Source organism: Euleptes europaea, chromosome 4, assembly GCF_029931775.1.
Source record: "Euleptes europaea isolate rEulEur1 chromosome 4, rEulEur1.hap1, whole genome shotgun sequence".
NCBI lineage: Eukaryota > Metazoa > Chordata > Lepidosauria > Squamata > Sphaerodactylidae > Euleptes > Euleptes europaea.
Window position 1 is genome coordinate 98,989,325 of NC_079315.1, and position 12,846 is coordinate 99,002,170.

Genomic DNA, 12,846 nt, shown 5'->3' on the forward strand with positions numbered 1-12,846 from the left:
CTAATCTTTGTTTAGACAAGGAATGTTTCTGGGAAGTCAGCTGTATAACACAAATAGTCATTTGAACTGGAAGGTACTGAGAAAAAAATATAGCTTACAGAACATTTTAAACAATAAGCAGGTATTGACTTCTGCTGGCTTTCAGCCTGATCAACCTATTATATATAATAACCCCCTTCTCCCAAAGGAATATTTATCAACAGTCTTTCTTTGTGAAAGGATGGCCATATAAACACCTTATTGAACTATAAAATTACTCCAGAAGGCAAGGCCTGATCTTTAATGTTGCAGCTCATTTCAAGCATTCCTTTTAATGAATTCCACGTACAACAATTTCCTAGAGGTATGAACACCCCAAATCTCCTCTCTAAATATAGGGAAGTTTGTAACAGGTTCAATTGGAGACTTCAAAAACATTTTAAATAGACACCACAAGATGCATGAGTAGTTTAAAGGTCAAATTTATTAGGAGATTAAGAGATGTATTATACATGGACTATAAATACAAGCACAGCTGACTTTATTCACAGTCAGACGCAGAGACACAGCCAATGCCAACCTATTTTGTGGACACCCTTGTTCTTTTGTTCCAAGAAAAGTTTGCACCATAAGACTTGGATTTAGGTTTTGGAATCCTCCGCTCTTGAACATCATAGCTCCAGCCTAGGAAAAAACATGTTGAGAATTCTAAACAACACACATAACAGCCGATAAGACTGAGCAAGTGCAACACAAAACAAAGGCAACTTCAAGCTTTTAAGAGCTAACAAAAAAAGAAATAACCAACATATTTGATATACAATATGTAATTACTCGCTTATTCTTTTGTAAAAGGCAGGGGAGAATAATCCTTTAAGACAGATATGCCTTAAATGTGACATACACCTGTTCCCAGGTTTGTCAGATCTCGGGCACTGCATGTTCCGACTTCTGCCGCTCCTGCTGATAGACCAGCATCGACAGTTGACACAAGAAGTCCTGTAATGTTATGCATCTACACCTCTTCATCTGATGTCAGGCCAAGTTTTAGAAAATATGCCTGGTAGCGGAGAGCCACAATGTCACAAGGAAAGCGAGAGGAACAAGGAGGTGAGCTTAGGAGAATTTATTAAGAGGCCTTCAAATCAGCATCAGCTGCTCAGTTAGGCCTTTTGTAGACAGTACCAACTGCTTCCGCAGCTTCAAATAAAGGGGTGGCATCAAAGGGCACAAGGAGTTTTCAGCCACTGCCAACCTGATTCCTTTTCTAGCCCGCTCACAGATTCCGCAGCTGAAGCAGCCCCTCCATATGAGGATGATGCAGGGGCAGGGAGATGTTGACCACAGAAGACTCTATCAACAATGGATGGGATTGAGGAAGGTACACAAGAGCTGGATTCCTCGCAGCCACTCAATGAAAGGGCAACAAAGACAACCTCAGGTTCTGATCAGGTTTGGAAAGGCATTGGGATGGGGGAAAGATAGAGAGGCAAGCAATAAAGTTTCTTTTGTTCTATTCTTAACACATACAAGCCGGGATCCAAAGAGTGGTGTTCTGAATGAATGATTTTATTATTACGGCAATAGCCAGATAAGCTGCAAACCTTGTCAGTAAAACGGATTACATAATAAAAAATCTCTATATACAAAATAAAGATAAAATTATATCAATTAAAAATCACCTTGCTCACATAGGCACATATCGATTAAAAATCACTAATACCCTTTTCCGAGCAAATTTTAATAACTGCAGAGCAATACTTGGCTACTTGGAAAGATCGCTGAGAGTCTCCCTCCCATAAGAGGAATTTAATTTTCTCTTCCTCTGAACTGGCTTCCATTGTGCTAATAAGAGGTAGAATTAGCTTCTGACGAATTCCCTCATAGTAGATACATCTAAATAGAGCATGACTAGTACTTTCCATTTCACCTGACCCGCAAGGGCATGCCCACTCAGATCTTGCTAACTTCTTGTACTTTCCCTCCAGGATTGCTGAGGGCAGGGCCGACCCTCTAGCCAGGGTTAGGGCTCTCCTTTGCTCATTTAGCTCGATAGCAGACAGATATTTGGCTGGCGCTAAACGATAGTGTGTTCTAATAGGAGCCAGGTAAACTGGGGAACTCAAGAGTGGTGTTCTGCATGATCAAGAGGGTTCTGCCATTATGTTCTAATTTCTAAATTTCTAAGTTCTAATTTCATTCTTTGCCCTGACCTGGATGGCCCAGGCTAGCCTGATCTTGTCAGATCTCAGAAGCTAAGCAGGGTCAGCCCTGGTTAGTATTTGGATGGGAGACCACCAAGGAAGTCCAGGGTTGCTGTGCAAAGGAGGGCACTGGCAAACCATCTCTGTTAGTCTCTTGCCGTGGAAACCCCCAAAAGGGGTCGCCATAAGTCGGCTGCGACCTGAAGGCACTTTACACACACACAATTTCATTCTTTAAAAACATACTTAGGGGACAAAATAGTCTCTCTCTTTCACACGCGCACATCATTCTTCACTATACTGAACGGGACAACAGGAAACAGAGTAGCACACATAGGAGGGATGTGATGTGGTTGTGGCATGGGGGGTGGGGGGCTGGATCATGCCTTTATTGCTAATACTTTACCCAGTATGAACCTTTACTAAAGGTGAATTTTCATCAGGGCAAATTAGAATTTTAAATACATTTACTGGCTTCAACAATAATCATTTAAAAGCTGTATGGTTGCATTAATAAGCCATAATAAATTGTGGTCTTAAGCCAGTTTGCTACAAACTTTAATTAGTCTACCAGACATACATAACAGACCACACGTTCTTCATAAATCCCAGTTTCTTGATTGCTTGTCTCTTTTCCTGCCTCCGAGCAGGAGAAGTTGCTACCCTACATTACTTTGCATCACCAGACTGTTGTCACAGCCTTACAATACACGCAGCCTACTTGCTAATGGCCAGAGGCAACACATAGAAGAAGAATGGAGGGGTGCAGATTAGGAGAAGGCAAGCCCAAGCTTCTTTCTCTTTTCTCTTGTCTATTATTAGGCTACTGCACTATTAGCCATCATGGTGGGGACAGAGGGAATTGGAGAAAAGGCAGAGGAAAGAAGGGAGTGTCCACAGAACACCTGAATACAGCTAATGCGGCACAATTTCTGTTAGTTAGTGCTAGCTTCTCTGTATGCAGAAGGCCAGGAGGGATGGAGCTACTGATTTCTGCATAACAAGCTGCAGTTAGCAAGCCAGGAACAAACCACAGTTTAGAATCCCAGCTTAGCACCTACCAACAAATCACAGTTTATCAGGCAACAGACACAAGTCCTTAAGAAGAGCCCTGCTGGATCAGACTAGTGGTCAACCTAGTCCAGCAGTCAGTTTTGATGGAGGGCCAAACAGGGCCAAGTCCTTCCCTGATGTTCCTTCACAGCACTGGTATGCAGAGTCAGCTACATCTTGATATGGATGTATAAGTTTTCTCTACATTTTTTTAAACCAAAAGGGACTAGTTCTTTATCAAACTATCAACTGAGTTTGCCTCCCTTCCCCACAGATCAACTACGCACTTAAGGTCAGAGTACAGAATAAATAGTACCAGACAACTAAGCCATGCCATGAAGTACCAGGGGAAAGTCAAATAAACATGACAAAAACTTAGTATCTGGTCATCTGAGCAAATCGCTTTTTCTCAATTTTACCTAACTTGCTCCACAGAAGACTGAATAGAAGTAATGGTGATCTACAAAAACCAAATGTGAAAAATTACAGTCCTTTAATAGATCCACAGCCTCTTTGGAACTAGGTCTGGATGATGGCTTTTCTATAGTTTAAGGAGCAACTACCCTTTTCAGGCATTGCAAAGCGGTGTACATCACCCCGTTAAGCCTTAGGCTAGCTCAAGATTGTCACAATACGACTCACTGTGAGCCCTGTTGTTCCCTAAACACTTGTGAGTTCCACACCCCCAGGGGAACTCACAAAATCCCATAGGGATGTTCAGGATGGCTGTCTGTGTGCACCCAGGGTGAAGCCCTGCTAGAACAAAGGTGCTGTAATTTCCAGTATAAGGAGATATCTTTTACAAAATACCTACAGTACAATTCATGATTAGGAATAAGCATGAAGAAAGTTTACCCTTAAGTAAAAAAAAATAAATAGACTAAGCGGGAAGATATTAGACAGGCCAGGGTTCTACGCTCTCGCCTTCATTCCCCTGGAGACAAGTTCAACTTTTGACTCCAGAGTTTGTGAGTGAAAATGAGTTTAATGGCCCCTTGTTCCCCAAGTGTTATAAACTAGCACATAAACTACCACATAATTTGGCATCCTCCGATCTGCCTGGCAACGTCTGCGCTCAGGAGGAAGAGCCATGGAATTAAAGAGGCTCCATAGGCCAAGATAAAGGTGCGCTGGCACAAGCAGATAGGGAAGCTCGTACCTCACCCACACTTACACTGGGCTTAAGGCCAAGCCTCTTGGTTCCTCACTTCAGTGAGCACTGAAGTTTCTTGTCAAATATTTCTAGGAAACAAGATAAAGAAAAGGGCAGAGATTTTTTTTATGCCAACACTTAAGGGCCTGTTGAATAGTTAGGAGAAATCCTCCTCTTCAGAAAGGCTCACGCTAAGATGTTAAGAGTGACAGATGCAAAGCAGGCTTTGGTTCAGCTGGGAAGGCTGCTAGTTAAAACACTTTTACTCCCGAATAAACAGATATCAACGTGAGGCGACTGGAGCGCCGCCTCAGAGTCTCTCAGCAACAGCGCCAAACTACATTTAATCCTACATTTGTATTAAGCATGTGTTAACAAAGTTGAAGGCAGCAGGAAAAGAGGAAGACTCAACATGAGACGGATTGACTCAGTCAAGGAAGCCACGGCCCTCAGTTTGCAAGGCCTGAGCAAGGCTGTTAATGATAGGATGTTTTGGTGGTCATTCATTCAGAGGGTCGCCATAGTCGTTGACGGCACTTAAGGTCTTAAGAATCCCCAGCATTTAATTTTTTTCTCTGAAGTAAATCTCACCAAGTTCAGTGGATTTTGCTTTTGCGTAAATATGCTCAATAGCAGAGCGTCTCCCTCCTAATATACAGAATTCTCAAGGATGTACGCTTGGATGTTAATGCCCCATTGACGTCAAACCGTGCCAACTTACTGCAGTTGAGTTACAAGATCTGAGTCAAACTTTATATATATAAAGCTTTGTGGTCTCTGTAAAATAAAGTATATTCATGTCTGATGACAGGATAATCCAGTTACCCCAGGTTATATAGCAAGACACAAAGGAGGCATTACGTGATATGTCCTCCACAAATCATGTGTTTTAAGTAGTAACCACGAAGTACGAAACCGGAATGGGATACTTAATATATTTGCTTCTGGCCGTGGCAGCAAAGTTGCTCAACGATGTGACCCAGCCCTTTGGCCAACGATGGTAAACCCTACTCACTGGGGAAGAACTGGTCTGGAAAGGCAGAAACCGCAGCACAATGCAGCATCCGAGCCAAGCATTCCAGGCTGGCTACACACAGAGACGCTTGCCTGGGATGTTTGTTACACACAATACAAGGGACGAATTTCTCAGTGGGCAGGGGAGCAAGGGTCACAGAGAGGGAGGGGAAAGAGAAGAACTGTTCTCTTTCTCTGCCCGCCAGGGAGAAATACCTGGTGTTCTCTCAGAACCCCACTATAAACGGTAGGTGCTTGAGAAACATGTACCAGCAAGGCCTGAGTCTCTTTAATACACCTTGGCCCACCTTTAAGGAACCTTTACGTTTCTTACATGAAACGTATGCTCGGCAACTCGCAAGGTGGTACTTTGGCAAGTAACAAGCTATAACTGCTGTACTGGGCCCCTTCTGTAAGGTGTCTCAAGGTGCAGAAGCAAGGAAGCTGCTATTCCAGCTCCATGAAAGTGTGAGGCAACTGGGTGGGTAACAATACTTAGAGGAATTGCCTGTGTGGAGTGCTGGTACCCGGTCAGAAGCCATACGGCGCTGAAACAGCCTCAATGCAACTGTATTGTACACCCTCTGATAAGACGATCAAATCACCCTTCCCATACAGTGATGCTCAGGGGTAGAGGCCGATGCATGTTGCTACTGTACATACCATTTTTTTCAGCAAAGGCGATAGCTTCTTCTTTTGTAGCAAAAGTTACAAGCAGATTGGACATGGGATCTGCCCTGTAAAATATAAAAGGACTTTGGTTCAAAATACAAAGCAAATTAATATCCAAGCAAGGCTTTGTACTGCTTATTTCAAAGAATCCATATTAAAATTAACTACAGAACCGAAACATTTAATCATGCTATTCCTATTCAAGCGTTCCTACTTTAAGGTGTCAGCTTTTAAATCTACAGCATCCCAACAGGTGTGGTTGAGTATAGAGAAAGAATGGACTTTATCAAGTCAGAAAGCAGGAAGCAACAGTACTTCTACTTGTAGAAGAAGAGTTGGTTTTTATACCCTGATTTTCTCTACCTTTAAGGAGTCTCGAACCAGCTTACAATCATCTTCCCTTCCTCTCCCCACAACAGACACCTTGTGAGGTAGGTGGGGCTGAGAGAGTTCGGAGAGAACTGCGAGTAGCCCAAGGTCACCTAGCAGGCTTCATGTGTAGGAGGGGGGAAACCAACCCAGCTCACCAGATTAGAGTCATCCGCTCATGTGGAGGTGTGGGGAATCAAACTTGGTTCTCCAGATTAGAGGCCACTGCTCTTAACCACTACACCATGCTGTAACCCAGTTTCATATGGGTAGCCATTTTGGTCTGCAGTAGAAGAGCAAGATTCAAGTCCAGTAGCACTTTACAGACTAACAAGATTTCCAGGGTACAAGCTTCTGAGAGTCAAATACTTTCAAGAGTCAGATACTTGCATCTGACAAATGGAGCCCTGACTCTTGAGAGCTGATACCCTCGAAATCTTGCTGGCCTTTAAGGTGCTTCTGGACTCAAATCTTGCAGCTCTACTTGGAGCCCAAGTTCATTTTTATACATAGGAAAAAATACTGAACCACGGAAGAGCCAAGAATTCTTGACCTTCCACTTTCCCTCTCCAAGTGAAGGAAACATCCAGCTCAGCCCAAAATGCTAAGCGCGTGTAGTAGTTTCTTTTTTCAGAATGCCTCTTTCATGAATAACACAACAGTCACAAAAATAGAACTTCTAGTACTACCAGGGGAAGCACAATAAATTCTCAGAATTCATGAGAATACATACTGATCGTTAAAGTGCCTATGAAAAGATATAAAAACCCCTCCCAAGGTCACAGAAGGAAAGCAAGATTCTTTAAAAAAAGAATTCCTACAAAGTGTTCAGCATCCCCTAACTTTAGACCACATTCTGACAGATTATCAGAAACAACTCATCATGAACAGAACTGATGCTTGTATGCTACCTTTTGTCTGAAGCCATAGCTAAAACCATCTATTCACAGGGTTTTAAAATGAAATTTAACATGACCATAACATTTTCAAGGTGCTGCTGCATGCTATGTCATCACAAAAACATACCAATATGCATTTTGGAAGTCACTCACTATTACACACATGAACACATGAAGCTGCCTTATACTGAATCAGACCCTTGGTCCATCAAAGTCAGTATTGTCTACTCAGACCGGCAGCAGCTCTCCAGGGTCTCAGGCAGGGGTCTTTCGCATCACCTACCTGCCTAGTCCCTTTAACTGGAGATGCCAGGGATTGAACCTGGGACCTTCTACATGCCAAGCAGATGCTCTACCACTGAGCCACGGCCCCTCCCCTATTAAATTAGCAGAATTGACGGTACATTCCAGCCTTTTGTAGCATGCCCTGGGCAATGGAAGTATAAATGTGTGCCAAATGTTTAGGACAGCAGAATAATCATGGCACCTACCAAATTAACCCTTTTTTGTACTGTTATGGTCGCTGAGGCCCAGGAATCGTCTGCCAAAACCTGATTTCAAAAGGGACCTGCCATAATCACACTTAGTATTTGTGCAGCAGTGCTACAGTATTCCAAGTAATTCTCGCAGACACTGGCTCATCACCCCTTTCAATCACCCTGTAAGTGGGTCACAATTATTATTTCCATATTGTCGATTAAGGCAGGGGATACAGATTCCTTGCCTGTGCTAAGGAGATATTTCTTTCCTTTAAACTGCTTTCCTCAAAAGGTTGAGTGCAGTTTGCGTGACCTGCATCAACAAGGTATAACTTAACACAACTCCCGGTATGTTATGGGCTTGGAATGAAAATGGCTTTCAAAGCTCCCTTTAATACTCTGCTGCTGCCTAGCCCTAAGCCAGTGGTTTTCAATCTTTTTTGCTCCATCCCCCCCTTTCACCATTGTTCGGAATATAATTCCCCCCCTTCCCAAGATAGTCATAAACTTTACTGAATGTCGCAGATTAAATTAAAAACAAACTACAATTTTACAGATTGTACATAATATACAGGACATCACACTTTGCTGAATAGTGGTCCCAATACCCCACCTGGAACCCTAAAATCCCCCCCTTGTTGAGAACCCATGCCCTAAGCAATCCAGCCATTTGAGCAGCTGTGCCAAAGTGCAGCTGGAAGGGCTGCAACATCTGTCTGATGGGCTCTACTGTGACAACAGAAGAGATCAGCCGATGGCAACAAAGGCAGGGTGGGCCAGGCAAGACAGAACGGGACTGCCAGATTTACAAAATCACATGATGAAGAAATTCAACTGTGTTCACAGACCATGTATTGAGAGGGTTAGGGTTAGGGTTAGTATGCTAGGCTCTGCATACTTACGAAGACGCCCATCCCATCAGTGGGTTTTCCCAGCGCTCCCGTGTGTCAAATTCCATCTTCCACTTTTTGGTGTTGTTTACACCCGCTTGCATGGCATTACGGGTTGGAACAAAAATGTGAACTCTTCTGGTTTTAATATGCTCCTCCGGTACACCAGTTAATGGTGTAATGTCCTATTAAAAAAAAAAGACCATTTCAGACCATATATGCAAACTAAAAGACTCAAAGAAGGCGTCTCATAGAAATGAAACATATAACCCAGAAAAAATACGTCTGATATTTCTGCAGCTGATAGAATTCTTAAAATTAACTGCTTATTAGCTTGCAGGACAGCACACCAATGAGGTTATTTGTAGGCCTGTTTGAATCCCAATCTTCATTTTAAGTAATAATTACAGTGGATAACGGGTTGCAGGGGTGGGTTTGAAGCGATCCTCTTCACTGTGTTGATTCTTGTAGATATTTCTTCTGGGGCCATCACTGCTAAGGAATCTGTTTTTAAATCACACACACACACAAGAACCCATACTGGACTAGGTGCAGTGACCTTAGAGCTACTAATTTGGAGGATGTGGAATATAGAGGTTTACCGAAACATGGTCAAACATTTAATTATTCATTGCAAAGCCTGCAGTTCACAGGCTGTTGGGACTTCTATCCTGAGATTTCTGAAGATTCCTATAAAGGTCAGGCTCAAAAGCCAAAGCCGTTTACAAATTTTAAAACAATCTGGCTGGAGTCTAAAGACTTCTGCATCGACACTTGAGGATTTCCACGGCTGCATCAAGGCCAGCCCTCTTCAAACCGCAGATCCGTAGGTGGCATTACAGGCTGTTACAATCGATTCCCAGGGGCGGGTTTCTGCTCTAAAAGTGGGCTGCGGTAGCAGCGGGCACCCTCTGATGTCCCGGTGTATACTTAGAAGCTCCCCCCCCCAAAACTGGCCCTTTGAATCCTGTCCGCTGTTGGGAGAGGATGGCCAACCTTTTAAGAATATCATCTTCCCGAAGACGCTGTAAATCATTGCATGAAAGAGTACCAACCACTGCAGCCATTTTTATGAGTCAAGCTTCAAGGAACTAAGTCATGTTATTATTATTCATGGGTAAACAGAGAAAGGCGAACAAAACTTTGACTTCAAGTTGCAAGGTTAAATCAAACAAACGGGAAGGGTTTGTTTTGTATCTGTTCTACCTGCTCCCCATACATTCTTCTTTCTCATTTGCCCATTCTCCAATTTTACATGTAAACTTTCTAGACAAAGAATGGGCTTGCTCCACCGTTGGGACTTGATGGGCTACAAAAGGAAAGACTTTCTGGAAAATCTCCCAGCAATTCAGTATAATTTCCCCCGCCATCTTAGTCCCCCAGCATCTGTTGATGAAAGTGCAGATCACGAGTCACCTCATTTTTCAGAAGCTACCGCAAAAAGCTTGCAAAAGCAAACTCAGAACTGCCACCGTCTTGGATTCTTAAATTCGATGCCAATGGGAGAGGCTTGGACTCTCTTCCCGTCTCTCTCTCCAGGAACAAAAGTTGATCTGGGACAGGCCCAACTACAGGCAGACACAACTAATCCAAACCAGTGATGACATGACTTGAATTGAAGGAGGCAAACAAGTTTAAATAGCACACTGGGTTTTTTAAAAATAAGCCTCAAGCTACCAACTTTAGCCTCTCTTCTGTCGCAGAGGTTAAAAGCGCTTCAGATTCTCACCAGACAATTGGGGTGGGGTGGGGGACAGACATTTCTTCACCCCCCATTTTTTTTGTTTCACTTTATAAAATAAACTCGGAGGGATCAGTCGCAACTGCCAAGTGTGAAATGTTTGTCTTGTATTTAGAACTAAAAGGGGGGGGGAACCCACAGGAAATTACAACACGTAAAAGCTGAGCTCAGACTACCTAAAGCAAACTGTCAAAATATTTTAACAATTTAATCATAAATGTTTTCTTTGAGCACAAGCAGTGTTTATTTTGAACACCGGTCTAGTCAAAATATGAAGACACACCAATTATTACTCAAAAACGTTGCCAACACACAACACTACACTCTCTCTTGACAGACTGGCATTTGAGTGCTAAAAAAGAAATATTGGAGGGGTTGTTTGGGCAACCAATTGTGCTCCACACAATGCTTTTCACCTGCAGTAAGAAGAAGGAGAGGCTCTGATTGCCCTGGCTTGTCTGTTTATAGAAACTAACTGGAGATATATCCGCTTTCACACAAACATAGCCTCGGGGGCTGAGGCACAGAAAGCAGAGAAATCTTAACATTTCATTGACAGGCCAAAAAAGCCACCCCTCAATGTTCTCCCAAGGTGTGTCTCAGAAATATACCATCCAACACCCAACAAATTAAACGACAGCGGAAAACAAGGAAGGAACTATTCAGGGAAAACAAATATGCAGAACTCTGACAGATTTAGGTGAATTGTGAAACATGATTGGATCGTATGCTTTGAATACATGTGGTGCTGCATCGAAAGCCCTCGCCTCTTATGCGCGTTGCTCCGATTGCTTTAGTTCTTGGATTTTAAACACCTTTTCAAATTTTATTCGTTTTGCTTTCTCTTTCCAGGACTTAGCATGTATTGGCATAGGAATGCTCTGGTTCTGCTATGCCAGATGGCTGCGGCGTCAACATGAGGCAATGAGGATCTTATGCGCTCACGGTAGCACTCAACAGGGTAATACCAGCACAAAAATGGTCACCATTCCAATATTCCCACATGGTCAGTGGAAACACCACTACCAGGAGAGCCAGCATGGTGCAGTGGTTAAGAGCGGTGGAAACTAATCTGGTGAACCGGGTTCGATTCCCCACTTCTCCGCATGAAGCCTGCTGACTGCTTGGGCCAGTCACTATTCTCTCAGAACTCTCTCAGCTCACATGGAGACAGGCGATGGCAAACCACCTCCAATCGTCTCTTGCCTTGAAGACCCTACGGGGTCGCCGTAAGTCAGCTGTGACTTGACGGCACTTTCTACCACCAAAGAAGTAAATGGGAGCCATGGCTTCACATCTACCAACCCCCCTCCCACACACTCACACAACAAAATGATAGGGAAAGGTCCATTTATGTCCTACTTGTCTCCCCAATGCAAAACCCTAGGTAGCTTACAACACTGCTCCCCCATCTTCCTTTCATCCCCACAACAACCCTATGAGGTACCTTGGCCTGAGACAGAATGACTGGCCCAAGGTCATCCAATGAGCTTTCATGGCAGAGGATTTGAACCTAGTTCTTCCATCTCTTAGCCGAACGCTGAATGGTTAACCTTCCAGAAAGGCTGGGCACAGGGAGACCTTCCAAATTAAAGCAACATTTCAGCAAGGAGGTATTCTATTCACTAAAGGAAATTAAACTGTATCTATCTATCTATCTATCTATCTATCTATCTATCTATCTATCTATCTATCTATCCATCTAGCCATCTATCTATCACGCATGTATGCATCATATCTCTTAGAGATGTGGTGTCAAATCCTCCATTACTCCAATCCACTGTAACCCATGCTACTATTTTAAATTAGATCTGTGGGAGATCTGTTATATTTGTAAGTTACTTCTCAAGAAAGGGAAAAAAAGATCAAGTCTAATGTGAAAAAGTCAAGGCACAGATGCTCAGCATGTGATTGGGTGAAGCTAACAATTAAAACTTTACACCAGTGGCATGGCATCCATTCATCCTCTGAAAGCCCCCCTTTTTTTTCCAGAGTAAGAAGAAAAACAGGGCCCGCTTTAATAATTTAAAATAGCTGCACGATGCTGCTAGCTCATTGTACTTTTGATTCATTACAGGCAAAGTTTCCATGCCTTCTGGGAATACAGCAATTGTTTATTGATATCTTCTCTCCCCCCCCTCTCCCTCCCCCCAGTTTAAAGCTGGCAATTGAACAGACAGTTGGTTAGGACAATGAGTTTCTGGATTGTGAAGCCCAAGTTGTCCTGACACAGAAATGCCGGGTTGTTTTCAGGGCTTTTTTTTTTTGCTCATGGTAGACATGCAAGGTACTGCAGCATAGCTGAGTTGTTGCCAAAGATATAGAATTTTTTAAAAAGGGGAAAAAAGAAAAGCTTGGCTTCTCTCACATACTTGACACCTAAAAGAGCACAG

General features: G+C 43.1%; 1 protein-coding gene across 1 annotated transcript in view; it reads right to left on the minus strand.

The window, feature by feature from the left end:
• Positions 1 to 445: 445 nt before the first annotated feature.
• NDUFS4 (NADH:ubiquinone oxidoreductase subunit S4) overlaps positions 446 to 12,846 on the minus strand; it is a 52,856-nt gene continuing 40,455 nt past the window's right edge. Inside the window, exons 3-5 of the mRNA XM_056849045.1 lie at positions 8,725 to 8,897; positions 6,067 to 6,140; positions 446 to 663 (exon numbers count right to left, since the gene is read on the minus strand). Of these exons, the coding sequence (XP_056705023.1) occupies positions 560 to 663; positions 6,067 to 6,140; positions 8,725 to 8,897 (351 nt within the window). The 3' untranslated portion in view covers positions 446 to 559. The remainder of the gene's footprint in view (positions 664 to 6,066; positions 6,141 to 8,724; positions 8,898 to 12,846) is intronic.